Raw genomic sequence first — 15,007 nt, 5'->3', positions numbered from 1 at the left:
GTCTCAGGAATCCCTGGGAACTGCTGCAAGGAGCTGTGGGTTGCTGAAACTGAGGTACTACTCCTGGAGTGCAATGCTGCCTGCTAGCTTCTTTCATGGTCATCCAGGCTGGGTGACCACCAGAGCAGTCAGGACACCATTCTTATGTGAGCTCTGTTCCCCAGCTGAATCAAATCCAACCTTAAACCCTGAAGCATTTCTGATGCAGCCTGTATTGAAGCAAGGGAGACATACTTCAGATCCTTTCCTCTTACCTTGCTCCCACAACCTCTGTCTGTAGCTGTTCATGTCTCACACCCTCACCCAGCTAGACAGCATCAGCTCCAAACAGGTCCCTGAGAGCTTGGCTTGCTGCTGGCCAGTACCTGCTGTGTGTGTGGGGACACATCCTGTCCCTGTCCTCAGCTCCTCATCTCTAGCTCAACCTGGGCTCTGCTTCTCAGTAAGCTGAAAGCCCTTGGGGCCATCCTGCTTAGTGGTGGTAAAACTGGCCACTTCGTTTCCCTCATGAGCAGGCTTCACAGTTCAGAGGACTGTTCGTGGTGCCGGCCCTTGCTCTTCCCCCAGGCTCCTCTCCCAGAGGAGCTTGAAACAGATGCAAAGAAAGGTGAAAAATCAAACTTGATTCCTACCCTAAGGAAACATAATGGAGTGACTCAAGTGGAGGTGAGAAGACTCCAGCCCTGTCTGAAATTCTTCCTCAGCGGATGCAGTTAGACTCGATGTCTGGCTTCTTCATGTCCCTGGAATCTGTTCACACATCTACTACACCCATCCCAGAGATGCTCTTGTTCCTGGGAGCCAGGCAGATGGTGCCACCTGGATAGTAGGAATCCACCACCCATGCATTGTCTCTCCTCTAGAACATTACCCAGAGACCCTACCTTTACCCCAGTGCTGTCAGAAAGGGAAGACACAAGGTATCCCCAGAGCCAGACTGTACTTACAAATCTATGTATAAACGCGGACAGTCACTGCCACCTTGTGGAGATTTGCATCTGTCACAGATTTTTTTTTAGCCACCTAAGGTAAAGGTAAGGCTTCACACAGCTGCCAAATGCACTTCACCATCTCCATCTACGAACCTGGACTATCTCAGCTTTCCCCCTCCAGAGTAGAAAAAAGTTGAATTTCGCATGGACATGCTTCCCCGACATCTCCACCTGACTTCAAGTTCCTCACACTCATCTAGTTGGTCCTTACCAAATTTGGAAGCGTCTGTCTGGGCATGCTTCTCACCTGCACAAAACCTCCACTGAAAATAAGGATTCCACAGGTATAGTTCAACCTTCAGTCAGCTAAATCAAGTAGAGGGCCCACTGCCCCTCAGAGCACCCTATAATTTGGTGCTTGGTCTTCTGTCTGAGGAAGACCTACAGATAAAGATGTCAGCACCTGGTACAGAGTTGGTACACAGTTACAGCTTCAGCTGAAGAGCAGAGGCTCCATGCCACATCCAGGCCTCTGCTAAGCGGGATGGCTTCTCAGTCTTGCACTACCTGTTGTCAGCATGTTAACGGTTTACATGGCAAGGTTTTGGTAATTATGGGGGGCAGCTGAAGGGTTTGTTTCTGTGAGAGGGCACCAAAGGCTTCCACCAAATCAGACAGAGCCAGCTCCAAGACAGACCTGCTGCTGGCCAAAGTGGAGCCCTCTGAGAGAATATATTTGAGAAAAAGTAAGACAAGCAAAGTAAGAGCTACATAATAGCAGCAGGGAGAGAGCAAAAATACCCTGCAGACATCAAGGTCAGTGCCGAAGGAGGGGCAGGAGGTGCTCCAGGTGCTGGAACAGAGGTTCCCCTGCAGCCCATGGGGAGTTCGGCTGTCCCCTGCAGCCCATGGAGCAGCCCAGGCTGGAGCAGGTTTTCTGGCAGCACCCGTAGCCCCGGGAGGACCCACACTGGAGCAGTCTGCTCCTGAAGCACTGCACCCCACATTGGGGCAGGGGAAGAGCATGAGGAGGAAGGAGCAGCAAAGACCACATGTTATGAACTGAACATAACCCCCATCCACCTTCACTGCTCAGAGATGAGGAGCTGGAAGAGTCAGGAGCGAAACTGAGCCTGGGCAGAAGGGTAAGGGAAGATGTTTACAGATCGGTTGTTATTTCTTATCATCCTACTCTTTTTAAGTGCAGTAAATTTCCTCAAGTTGAATCTGGTTTGCCTGTGACTAATTGCTGAGTGACCTCCCTGTCCTTATCTTGAGCCAGGACCTTTCCTGTCATTTTCTCCCCCTGTTCTGCTGAGGAGGGGGAGTGATAAGAGGGGTTTGGTGGGCACCTGACATCCAGCCAAGGTCAACAACACACACCAGTCAGCCTCTCCCACCCCCCACCGGGAGTCAGCAAGGATTTCACCAGCATATTCCACAAGCCAACTCCTTGGGTGGCTGAAAGTTGCATGTCACAGAACACAGCACAGAGAAGCTGCTGTGCCACAGTTTGTTGACACTGGTAAACAATAGAAGTTGTTTTCTGTCCTTGCTAGATCTAGATAGTTTTGAAGAATGAACAGGAAGAATTTAAACATTAGATTACAAATACTCTTACTGGAATCATTTGGGGCAGAATCCAAGATTAGCTTAATACAGGTCAAGGAAAGAATGAAAAGCAGATGGTTAACTGGAGATGAACTTAGGCTGACTGCTGCAGGAGAAGATGTGGAAGAGATGTGCAGGTGGCTAAGAGAATCCTTCCCCAAGCACATGACTGCAGTTTCAGAACACATGGATGGGGTTAAGGAGTGTCACTATTCCACTACAATCTAATAATGCACAGTTCCCTTGTCCACCCGCCGTGAAAAGGGAGGGCCAAGGGTCACAATAGTTGGTCCCCTCTCATTAAGCCTCCTCATTCCAGTCATGTGTTCCAATTTCTGTGCTCAAGGAAGTACTTCTCTTGCAGCTGGGCAGCCCACTATTGGAAAGCAAGCCACCTAACAGGCCTGCAGACAAAAACATCCCACTCTGCCGGTTTGACAGCAAGGCACAGATCCCAGCCATTTCATAGCCAAATTAAACAGACCATAGTCATTACCTCAGGGGAGGACAACTTCCTCCTGAAGCCCTCAGAAGAAACCTACATGTGACACATAAATCAAGTTTCTTCCAAACATTCAAGTCAGTTGGGCATCTACCACTTCCCTCTTAAAGACATCTTTTCAGATCATGAGATCAAAGCAGTCAGATCTGTTCATGCAAAGTGCAGATCTGAGAGTTCAATGGAAGAGTGACTCAGCCTCACTACTGTCTCACTCCTTCACATGGAAAAACAAGCAAGCAAAAAAAATGCACCCACTGACCTCTCCAGGGTAGTACTTAATACCCATGTGGCAGGGCATGCAGCTCAAGGTTTTACCCAGGCTAATTATACCCCTTCCATTTAGGGCAAAATGTTTATTTGCTATATCTAGGCTCTGTTAAACGCTGAAACCCCATGTTCTTGCCTGGGGGAAGACTCAGTCCAGTCCCTATCCTTAACTGGGGTTCTCTTCGCCCAGTAGGGACACTGTTGCTGTAGGAACTGAGACTCCTCACACCTCAAGTATAACCATTAGACTGCACTTTCCATCACCTCTAATGACAGGGACCAACTTCAAACACTCAAATTCTGGCATAATTACACACTTTAAGAGAATATGCTTGCTGGTTCCTTTGAAAGGAAAGTCTGACTAACACAGATCCTCACTGCATGTTCCTCAAAAAGCCAAGCCTTAAAGAACACCTCCTTTCAAAGAAGTCTATGCAGGTTATTTCCACCGCACCGTGCCTACATTCCAGTTCTCAGAACAGGAAGATCTCATAGCACTGGAAGCTGTAGACTCACTGCACTTGGAGGAACTGCTTCACACCACTGGTTTCAGCACAAGAGTTATTCCAGCCTTTCTGACCTTTCCTAATGCTATCTTTAATGTCCAGTAACAGCTTTGTCACTTAGATCTTTTCAGCCTATTGCAGAGTGGCATCTTATTAGGGGAGTAAAAGCATTAAGTCAAATTCAGCATGAGTAGCATTTTCCATTAACTGCCCCTTTCCCCTCCTGTAACAGGTAACAACCTGGTCTGGACTCACCTCAGCAGAAACAATGTGCATTGCAGCACATCTTAGTAGCTTTCTTATTTCTTCAGGATGAAGCTGGATGGTAGGGGGTCCTACTGGACTTCACACCAGGGATTTTTAAAACCTTTCTTGCTCCTAGCTACCACCCAAGGGAATAAGCAGGCCACCCAGGACCTGCTTTTAAAAGCAATGCTTGTTTACAAATGGTGTGATGTTATTGGTGGATTCTTGCTTCAGCTCCATTTTATTCTCTCCCCACAAGCCTGTCCATGGCACCACTTGAGGTAGTGGTTTCCCTACTTGTGTGAACAGTCTTTTAAACACACAGCTGCGCTCCTCTTAGTCAAATAGCCAGAGCTACACAAAAGCAACTTTGCATGTCCTTCTCATTTTATAATCACAATCCAGAAATTACACCCAAGAAGATACTTGATGGCTCATCCTCAAATAAAGGGTGTGGTCACTTCAGACTAGAAAAATCTTGTTTCAAACAGGGCACATATGCAGCAAGCTGTCAAAGGCACCCAGTCCTCGAGAGCCAGGAAATAAACGCATGCTTGTGAAATGAGTGTAAGGCTGAGTGACACATGAGCTCCCTACCACAAGCACAAGAGGCTCACCCATTCCACATCATTTGCATATGCAGCAGGAAGTCTTGTGTTTTTCATCAAGGATACTCAGCAAGCAGCAGAGCTCACCTGGCCCCAACCACAGCAGCAGCCATGGCTGACAGCTACAGCACTGCTTCTTTATTTACTGAGCTCTTATCCAGGACAACACCCAAGCCAGCAAGAAAGCCAGTTTGATATGGTGGAAAACAACCACAGCAGTTCTCCTTGGTAACACTGGAAAGAGCAGCTGAATGGTATAGAGGCTGCCAGGTCAGTGTTAATGTAGATGATGTGATGAATACATAAATCTAAATTATCTGGGGCTGAAGACACTGAGTTTTACCTCTTCAGTCATCTGTTCCAGACTACCGCCCAGGAATAAAGCAGCCCAACTGGGAGATTCAACATACCTTGCTACTAATAGAACCAGAAGGTACACCAAAGCAAGGCAAAACTGAGAAGGCAAAAAGGCAGCAGCTCCAAGCCCTACCTTACACTTCCATAGTAGGATTGTTATTATAATCCAATGTTTAATACACAACCAAGTCTTAGCTTTGAAGTCTAAAATGAAGCTTGACAAATTTTGGAAGAACGTCTAGCTGAAAAAAGGTAACAGAAGAAAAACTCCACACAGTGACCACCCAATCTTCTACAACTCCTGAACTGTTCTGTACTGGTAAACCAGACTGCCACTCTACAGGTTGTAGCCTGGTGACTACCACCTGAGTAAGGTGGGAGCAGACCTCTCCCAAAGCAATTGTCAATGCTACCCCATGCAACACAATTTTCCACCCCCAATAACAGATCAGGTTGCATTTTAAGTCTTTATATCCAGAGAGTACTCCTTTAACCCACAAAAAACAGGCACCTTGGTGACACCACAAACTGGCTTACATTTCCATTCAAACACAGGACAACATCCAAAGTGAAGAATTTACACTTTATTGTACTCATTTACAGAGATCAAGAGGATAGTTTCCACTACTTATCCTAGATGCTCATTTAGATTTCTTTAAAGTAGAAAAGTTACAGGCTATAATTTAGCCGAAGCACTCACGCTTCAATATCCCCCGTCATGCTTCAATATGCCCATGGCTGCAAATTAGATTAGACTTTTAATGGTCTCTTCCAGCTTCTCTTTATTGGCCCCAGAGAACTCCTGCACCTGTAAAGAGATTGATTTTTAGAATTGTTGCATTCAATGCTTCATAATATTAGTTACATAGCATCCAGACACATATACATCTATTAATCTCTGCTACAACTAAATTCATCCTTAAACTGAGTATTCTGCAGATGTTCATCTATTCATCTCCTACTAACTCATGTCAAAACTGCAATAAGAGTCTATCAAGAATCACTTCAGACCACTACTGCTGCAGCCTTCTAACACACAAAAGAAGAGAAAAGACAACTGATCCTGAACCAGTGCTGTGAAAGACTCAAATATAGGTTTGAAGAGACTCTGGAAGTCGCTGCATAGCAGAGGTAACCCAGGGTTACCCTGGGTTGCTCAGGACCCTTAGCAATCAAGTTCTGGAAGGACTGCAAAGGACCTGTCCCTAAGCCTGGCTTCTCCTGTGAGAATTGTCCTTGTTGTCTTCCTACTGTGTAAGGTGCAAACACAACATTCATGTCTCAAAAACAGTGGCTCCATCTTCCAGTACCCACAGGGGTGGAAGGTACAGAACAGACTATGCTACAGGCCATGAAATTGCTTGTTTGATACTCATGGGTCCAGAGGACTGCCCAAGTCACCCAAAATAAAACTACAAAAACAGGTTAAGCGTACCACCTTCACACACTGTCACATCATAATCACAATTCTTCCAATTACATCATGGGGCTGTGGGAGTTTACCCTGAGAAAACTATCAAAAGTTTGTTACTAGTCAGGATTTGGCCCCATATTGATTTGAAATCAATGTCACCCACCACCTGACACTCACTTTCCAGGCACAAATCCACTGCCTTCAGCCATGAAACTTCCATGCAGGCACCATTTTACTTTAAAAAGCCTACCTTCAGCCTGCTTGGCAAACTGAAAGCCCAAGATAACACACATTTAGCTCAGCACTTGTTATTCAGGCAGACAGCCATTCACAACTACCCTGCACAGGCATTATGCTGTCAGAGCATGGTCTGCATCCCACCTCAGCCACCCCTTGGCAGAGCAGGCACAAGAGTTCAGTCCTCTGACTGAGACAGGACTTCCACTTCACAGGAGTGGGAATATAGTGGAAGATTGGTGATGAGAAGAATTGTAAATACACTCAAGCAACTGCAGCTGGGGTGTAGAAAAACACACTGATTGGTTTTTGGCCTTGTGTGCTTGACAAGTGGAACTCGTGTGTTTAGATAACTTATAGGCCTGTGAGAAACTCAGAGGCACCTTGTCAAATATGCTCAAGATTCCTGCTTTGCTGTGTGAAAAATCAAAGCACAGCAGAAAACTCCACCTGCCTGAATTCTTGAAATACAGGCCAAAACAGCAGGCTCATTGATTTTCTAGCAAGTATTGAGCTCTGCAGTGCCTGCATTTTCACTTGGTAATCTCCAAAAAGACACCCAGGCAGAGGTACACCAGTTAGCGATGTAACAAAAGTAAGTTTACTCTTTGCATTTCATGCGTGGTTTGTGGTTGTTCCTGCGACCTACTTGTGTCAGCTCACACAACAGGTTACACAGCACCTACGTAAAAGCATCCAAGCAGTTGTTTCAGCTGAATGTATATTCAACCATACGTTAGAGACTTCTGTTTGGTTGGGATTCCATGGACACATATAGTCATGCCTCTGCTTGAACACAAGTGGCACCCAAACAACAAATGCTAACCAAGATAAGTAAAAAGCAGGGTGCTAGGCAGGCAGAATAGCAGCCCTAACCAGATATCACACCACACTAATCTCTCATGATGCTCTGCCTGTAACACTGACCTGTAACACTAATTCAGTTCACTATCTGTGAACAACAGGGTTTGCTTCATCAGTTAACTGCTGGTTATATTTGCTCTGGCACCAAGGTGAACTTGTTTGCACTTAAGAGTGTCTCAATGCCAGTGGTGCCCCAGATTCATTATCAAGAGAAAGCAAGCTATGTAGTTTAACATTCCCAACCTTCTTTCACCGTTTAGCTTGCCTGCTCCAGTTCTAAGAGAGCAAATCCTACCTTATTTCCATTCTTGTAGAACTGGAATGTTGGCATGCACTTCACATCACAGTGAGAGGCAACATCCTGGAAGAGACAGAAAATTTTCAGCTGTCCATGTCTGATGGATGTTTAATTTAGAACCCATGAGCTGGCTTTTGTTCAGGTGATAGGACAAAGCCATTACTGCTCAAAATGAAGCAAAAGCACTTATTGTAGTCCATCACTAGCAAAAACAGGGCAGTATTAACATCTTCCTGAAGTAAGCCTGGAAGATCCTCCCTTCAGCATTTAATTCATGCAACAGCAAAACCACATTTATTGTATCTGCACTCTGTGTGTGTAAAACAGAGATGACTGTCTGTAAGGCTCAAGAGACTACAGCAACTCTTACATTTGAACCTGACATTTTCCAAGTACCTATTTGACATTGCTGGAACTGCTATCCAGCAGACATTTTATTGTGCTTAATTCAATACATGAAAAAGGAAATAGTGCCAAAAGTGGTGTAAAGGCTACATTAGTCACCAGACAGTTGTGAGCCATTAGTTTCAGCAAAGATTTCATCAAAGCAGCTTAAGGCATTAGACTAATACTGACTCCCAAAGCAGAGGGTCAGTGTTCCCAAGTTATCCAACACATGCCATAGGGTTTCTGGTGTGTAAATAATCAAGGTGGTTTGTTCTGTTCAGGTGTCCTCTAAAAATAAAAAAAAATCTTTCCAGTGTAAGTGCTAAACCCCCATCTCTGGTTCTCAGAGCTGACATAACTTCTCATTTTGCTTCATTATCTACAAGGATATTTAAAAAAAAAGCTCTTCATCCTCACTGTGCAGAACTCTTTAGCTGCCCTCTCTCAGCATTATGCAGGACCATACCTGGGCATCATCCACGTCAATTTCGATGAACACCACACCATCATACTTCTCACACAAAGCCTAGAATGAAATAAGAAACTATGCAGTTAGTGTTCCAGGAAAGCTTTATTTTAAGAGACACATTTGTGTAAGTTGTACGGCTGGCACTGCTTATCTGAAACTTGCCTTGTTACCTTAAAGCAGTTATTTTACTGACCAGAGCAAAATATTTTCTGCTCCAATATCTGGAAGAGGCTGTTGAAACTTGTTCAGACATCACAAGACATAGGTGTAAGGCCTACTCTTACAGCCTTTAGCCAATCACCAAAAGATGCTACAGCCTGTATCATACTTGAACAGGAGATAACACTGACACCCGAACACAGCTGTAGCAGTTGAAATAACCGTGTACAGAAGGACAGACATCAAGGCAGTGCAACTGTTTGGTCCCTATAGACCCAAGATGCACATAAGCATTAGGACAGCAGAAGTTAAACCACATTTGAGCTTCCATCTCTATCAATGATCAGTAGGTATCAGCTCTATAGTCTCAAAGTAGTTGCTTCTGTGACTTCTCCCTTTTCCAGAAAAGCCTGGCAACCACCTGGCAAAGGGAAGTTTCCTCCATGTCACCATCAAACAGCAGAAACACTTGCATATACTTTAACCCAGTTGTCAATAAAAACAAAGGCTACTTACGTGGAAAAAGGGCTTAATCATCTTGCATGGTCCACACCATGTAGCAGAGAAATCGACTACTATAAGCTTATCACCAGCAGATTTCAGTTCTGACTCAAATTCAGTCTACAAAAAAAAGAACACATTCAAAACAATTTAGATTAAGCCCAAAGTTAGCTTGCTCTCAGCCTTAACACACTAACCAGTCTGGTAACTCTTTAAACACTTAACTGGGGTATTTGTACCATCACATAAATGCTTCGGTGTGAATTGCTTTCATCGGTGCTAGCAGCAGCTGGTGTCTTACAACTCTTAAATTACAAAAGACCACAATGCTCAGTCACCCCAGCTCAACAATGTGTAGAAATATAAGCTAGAAATTCATCTAGCCTATGATCCTCAACTCCAGCAGCTCTGTTTAGCGTTACCCCTTGAATGTGATCCTTATGGTTTTTAATAACCTGTTTCCTCATTTCTTTCTTGCCATGAAGACTTCCATTTTCTTCTGGGACAGGCTTTCCTCTGCAGAATCTGAGAAGGACAAAGCTTTGCACACTCCTCCAGTCTGATGCCTTTTCTAATCAATGGCTAACATCAAAATAATGTTGTGTTGTTTACTCTACAGCATGTTTTCTAAAGGAGCCTCAGAGGACAGTTACATTACTTATTTTGCCAAGCAAACCTGCATGTAACATCACTAGCCAAAGCAATGCTACACATTCAGACAATACAAGTAACACCCAGTTCTTAGAGCTTCAAGTCTGTTTGTTGCACTTAGTCACACCAAACACTTTCACATAAATTTACTTAGAATTTAGAGCTCCTTACATGCTATTAACTGTGCTTTCTGTTTAAAAAGTGAATATTATAGCACAACTGAAAGACATTAAAAGCAATAACTATTTGCGTGCTAGCAAGGGGTAAACAAGAATCTCAGCAGAAGCAGAAAATGCTGATCAGCTACTTCCTGGCAAGTACAAGCTGCTTCAACATTCCCCAAGTTCGCTCTCCTGGCAATGCGAGCTTTGGGAGAGCTGTTAATATAAACTTTATTTCAGATTATGCATAGAAAATATGGCTGTTTTACTGTCTCAAATTTAACAGAGCTGAGCATTAGAATTTTGTCAGCAACAGCTAATTGAAAGCAATATGGTTACTGTCACATGCACATAGTGGTTGATTCTGCAGTGCATGAGTTAACTAATGCCAGCTTCCACAACCAGCCACAGTAAGCCAAGACTTGATTCTAGTAAACTATTCACTTCCATTAAAGAATGCCATGCAGGTGAGGTACCAAGAGTGCACACAAACTAGTCACAAGTACATTTAACAAGCAAGCAGAGGTCCTGCACCAGCATTCTTATGTGTAAACCTATGTGAGTCTCTGTAACTTGAAATACAGACAGCATTACACCACCTTGTCAACACAACATTTTTCCCTCCCAGTGTTGCTGTGTTCAGAAATGCAGCCTCCACATGCTGAGTGCTTCCATCCCTGCATCTCAGATACTCACACGCTACTCTGCTGCAAGATCAATAGCTAACACTCCGCACCACCCACTATCAGTCAGAGAGATGGAAACAGTAAGTCTTCCTGTCTTTCCACATTCCCTCACTCCACATGGTAGGCATTCCTGCACCTCAGTCCCAAGAGGACCCCATTCCACCAAAGCTCAATGTTTCTATGCACAGCAATCCATGTTAGCTGCAACTACTTATACCACAAGTTCCTCAGTCAAGCCTCACTCCTCCCCACCTTCAAACACCACAGCTCATCTTTTGGTACAGCTTCCCACATCTCTGCACTGCAACGTCACCAGCTCCCTACCAATCCCACTTCCTGCACCTGCCACTTAGACCATCTTCTTCTTGCCCTTTAAGTCCTCTGTCCAGCTGCATAATTACTGTATTCTGCTAAAGGAAGTCCAGTCCTGGGATGTGTTCATCATACCAGCACACACCTCAGGTTTGCTGTTGCACAGAACGAGGAGAAAGTGGGGGAGTGAGATACCTACAGCTGGTCACACACCATACACAGAGAGCCGGTCCTGACCACAGTCAGCTAACACTGCTGCTGGGGGTGAAAAGAGACGCAGGGTCCAAAGGTGCTCACTCTTGCAAATTAAAATAAAATACTGAACTAGTGAGAAGTCCTGAAACTTTATCGAGGGAAATTACACTCTCTGGGAAAAGGGAGACAGCAGCGGGGGCAAAGCAAGCTCCTCAAGTGGTCTGACTGGCTTTCACAGTTGTCACTTCAGTTAACACAAAATACAAGCTTTCATATAGAAAAACAAATTATCTTTGTTAACAGAAGGGGAACGTCCCACCACAAGACCATTTGGTCACACTGTCAGAGGATCTTATAACTTTGTTAACTGATATTTTCTTCAGGTAACACCTTACCAGGAGAAGCCTCTGACTTTTTTTGTTACAGTTTATTACATTTAACTAAAACTGCCCTGGGCACATGCAAGACCTCATTTTTTTGTACTGTCCGCCAGCAGAAAAGCACATAGTGCATGCAATAAATACACTGGTAGGAGGCCTTTGTTTCCAAGGGCCAAGCAAGAGAAAAGACTCCAGCAATGAACGCCTCTGGCTCAGCAGGGATTCCCAGCACCAGGTAACAGCTCAAATGGAGGCTACTGACCACTGACGGTGCTGAAAGGAGTCCACAGCTCTCAGCAACAGATAGGGTACCTTTAATCAAATCTGCCAGACGGTGTGGACCTCGGCTGCAAACACAATTTCCAACACACATCAAGTCACCCTTGAACTTGGATTAACCCAGTCATCAGCTGACTGCCAATGGTTACTACATAATTTAGCAGAGCTTTTTTTTTTGAAATACAGAAGCTAGCATAAACAGATCGAAGGTTCAAATGCCTGAACTCCACCGCAGACACCACTTTTAAAACAATCATATGCACCTGAAGCTGCAAGTTCTCAATATTTGCTGACCCAAACAATAGAGAGGCAGCTGGTATGAAGAGGAAAGCTTTGACAACACCAGCTTTTTGACACTTTATCTATCTACCCCATTAGCTTATGCTATAAAAGGCATTATATCCCATAGCCAAACCCTGCTACAACTTACACCTGCAGCCCAACCCTGGTACGGGTTACACCTCAAGACCACATCGTAAACCAACTGAAGCAATGCTCCTTCTGTCCACTAGCAGGGACTTGAGAGGGACCAGCAGAGCACCCTGAAGCAAACATTCTTCAGAAGCCAGTCAGTTCTGAAGAGGCGGGTCAGGGAAGGAGCCATCCAGCTAGCTGTCACATTCACATCGTTTTGCAGATGTCACTCACATAAGCTTTTGCAGGTAGTAGAAGGGGTTTTCCTCTTTGTGTTGGAGAAGAATACAAATCTGACTTACTGAAAAACAGAATTAATCCTGAAATCCCAGTTACACTGTACTTGAATACCCTATGCTGCTGATGTTAAAATCTTATTGTCAGCATGACTGTTGAGTTCATGTTCTCTATGAATGAGCAACAAAACCATGCTTTAACTACACACTTAATCCATGCTCATAGCTGGGAGGATAGTGAAAGCCTATTCCACTTTAAGTCAGAGCAGGCTCCTCCTCCAAAGCCAGGTTTATTGACTTTCAATTTTTAAGCTGTTTCAGTCCATACCAAAAAACCTCAAACCTTAGGCAAAAAGTTCACCACTTCTGTTCCTCCATAAACTGAAAAGGCAGAAGTGAGAAAGATGCAAGCCAGGATAAGAATTTCAGGTTGAACTCACACAGTGTTCTGTCTCCACGACCCAAAGGACAAGGTGCTGAATTCATCTTAACTTCAGGAGCTCCCTGCATTGACAGGTATTTAAGCTGTGGCCAAAAAAATTAGTCTGCTCATGTGTTAGCACCTTAGAGGTCTGCCATGATTTTTCATTTATTTGGTGAACTGACTACAGCAGAGTATAGCCTAGAAGACAAACTTGTATGCCACACAGCATCATTCACAGGCCCCTCACAATCAGATCAAGACAACACTTCAATCCGCTTTCAAATTCAAAATGCAAGACTAGCCCAACAGTATTTTCCCTGAAATGAAGAGCTCACTAAGTCTACAGAGAGGATATTTTTTGAGATCAGGGTTTCTAAGTTACAGCTAACAAATATCCCATTGTTGTCTATCAACCCCATCAGCTGCTGTGCACAAGACTACATACTATTTCATCACCGGCAGTATATTTTCCATGTGTTGGTCTAGGCTTTATTACTATTCTGTAGCACAAAGCCACAGCCATGTTTGTATTCACAGGACCATCCAAACAATGAGGTGCTGCATTACTGTACTGAACAAGTCAGACAGCACCATCACAACTGAAATACTTATGCCAGCAACTCTTTTATTTAAGTATATCAATGGCCTCTAGTGATCTCTTTCAAGTAAAAAAAAATGGATTACTGTTTTTCATGAACTTCTGTGCAGAAACACACCAGAATTTAAGCCAATCTCTACCAAGAAAGCCACCGACTCCCGTACACAATGGTAGCAGGCAAGGAGAGCCAGGACTCCTCCATTAGGGTACCCCTTACCAGCATGAGAAATTAAATATGACATTTCCTTAAGTTTTCAAAGCGAGATGAACAACAATCCGTCACAACACGAAGTTACATCACCTCCCTTTCCATTCTATCTGCCGCCTTAGGTCGTAGAGTTCCCTGCCCCCAGCCTCCCCCTTTCCCCGCTGCAGCGGTGAATCAGGCTCCTCCTGCCCTGGCAGTCCCGCCACACACGGGCTCCCACCCGCCGTCGGCCGAGGCCTCCCCGGGTCCGCGGCGGGATAGACCTGGTCGCCCGATCCTCTCCCGCCAGCCCCGCGCCCTCCCCGCAAGGAGGCGATGCTCTCCTCTCCTCTCCGCCCTCCCCGCGGGGAACGGACGCGGCCGCGCCGCCCAGGAACGGCGGCCGCCATGCCCGAGGATGCAGAAACACGCTGCCCTCCGAGGGGTGGGTGGGGGTCCCGCCGGAGCCACCTGCGCGGCGGGGCAGCCAGGGCGTGGTAAGGCCTGGCGGACTCACCAGGCTGCTCACAATCTTCACCATGGCGACGGTTCGGGTTGCTTAAAACGGCAAGAAAGCGGCTGAAAGGCCTCGTCCCCACGCTCGGCTCCGGCGCTGTCCCTCCGCTGTCTCCACCCGCCTCTCAGCTCTCCCGCCGTCCCCCCGGCGCTCCCTTTATGTCCCCGTGGCCGCGACGCTTCACACTGCGCATGCGCGGCCGCCCCCTTACCCCCCCTCCGCCGCTTCCCCGCCCCATGGCGCGGGTCACGGCGCGCGCGTTCCCGCGCAGCACCCAACGGGTTGCGCGGCGCCGGGGGTGGCGAGGGCTCGGGGGCTCCGGGTCCGGCGGCAGCCGGGCCGCTGCTCGCCCGGCCGGCGGAGCTCCGGCGGTACGTGGGGAGGGCGGGCCTTGCCCCGCTGCCGGGGAGAGGGGACAGCAACAACACCACCATGCCCGGCGACTCTGTGAAAAGTGCTGTGTAACGATGAGCAGGAAGTATTTTGGAGGCACCGTCCGTTGGCTGGCGGGGCGATTTCCCTCCTCCTCCTTTCCCTCAGCACAGTCACGCTCTCTGAGGCGGCGTCCTCTTCGCCTTACGGGAAGAAGGAGGGCTGGTGCTACCCGTA

The 15,007-nt window shown here is 46.1% G+C and overlaps 1 protein-coding gene across 1 annotated transcript; it reads right to left on the bottom strand.

Annotated features, from left to right (window-relative positions):
- Nucleotides 1-5,593: 5,593 nt before the first annotated feature.
- Nucleotides 5,594-14,603, bottom strand: LOC102087861 (thioredoxin). The gene is made up of 5 exons (XM_065046362.1): nt 14,399-14,603; nt 9,374-9,478; nt 8,696-8,755; nt 7,840-7,905; nt 5,594-5,837 (listed from the first exon to the last, which is right to left on the bottom strand). The coding sequence occupies exons 1-5, from the start codon at nt 14,420-14,422 to the stop codon at nt 5,775-5,777; spliced, it is 318 nt and encodes a 105-aa protein (XP_064902434.1). The 5' UTR covers nt 14,423-14,603; the 3' UTR covers nt 5,594-5,774.
- Nucleotides 14,604-15,007: the final 404 nt, after the last annotated feature.

This window comes from Columba livia, chromosome Z (assembly GCF_036013475.1).
Source record: "Columba livia isolate bColLiv1 breed racing homer chromosome Z, bColLiv1.pat.W.v2, whole genome shotgun sequence".
Classification (NCBI taxonomy): domain Eukaryota; kingdom Metazoa; phylum Chordata; class Aves; order Columbiformes; family Columbidae; genus Columba; species Columba livia.
The sequence above is the reverse complement of the archived record's forward strand: the minus strand, read 5'-3'. Positions and strand labels throughout refer to the sequence as shown.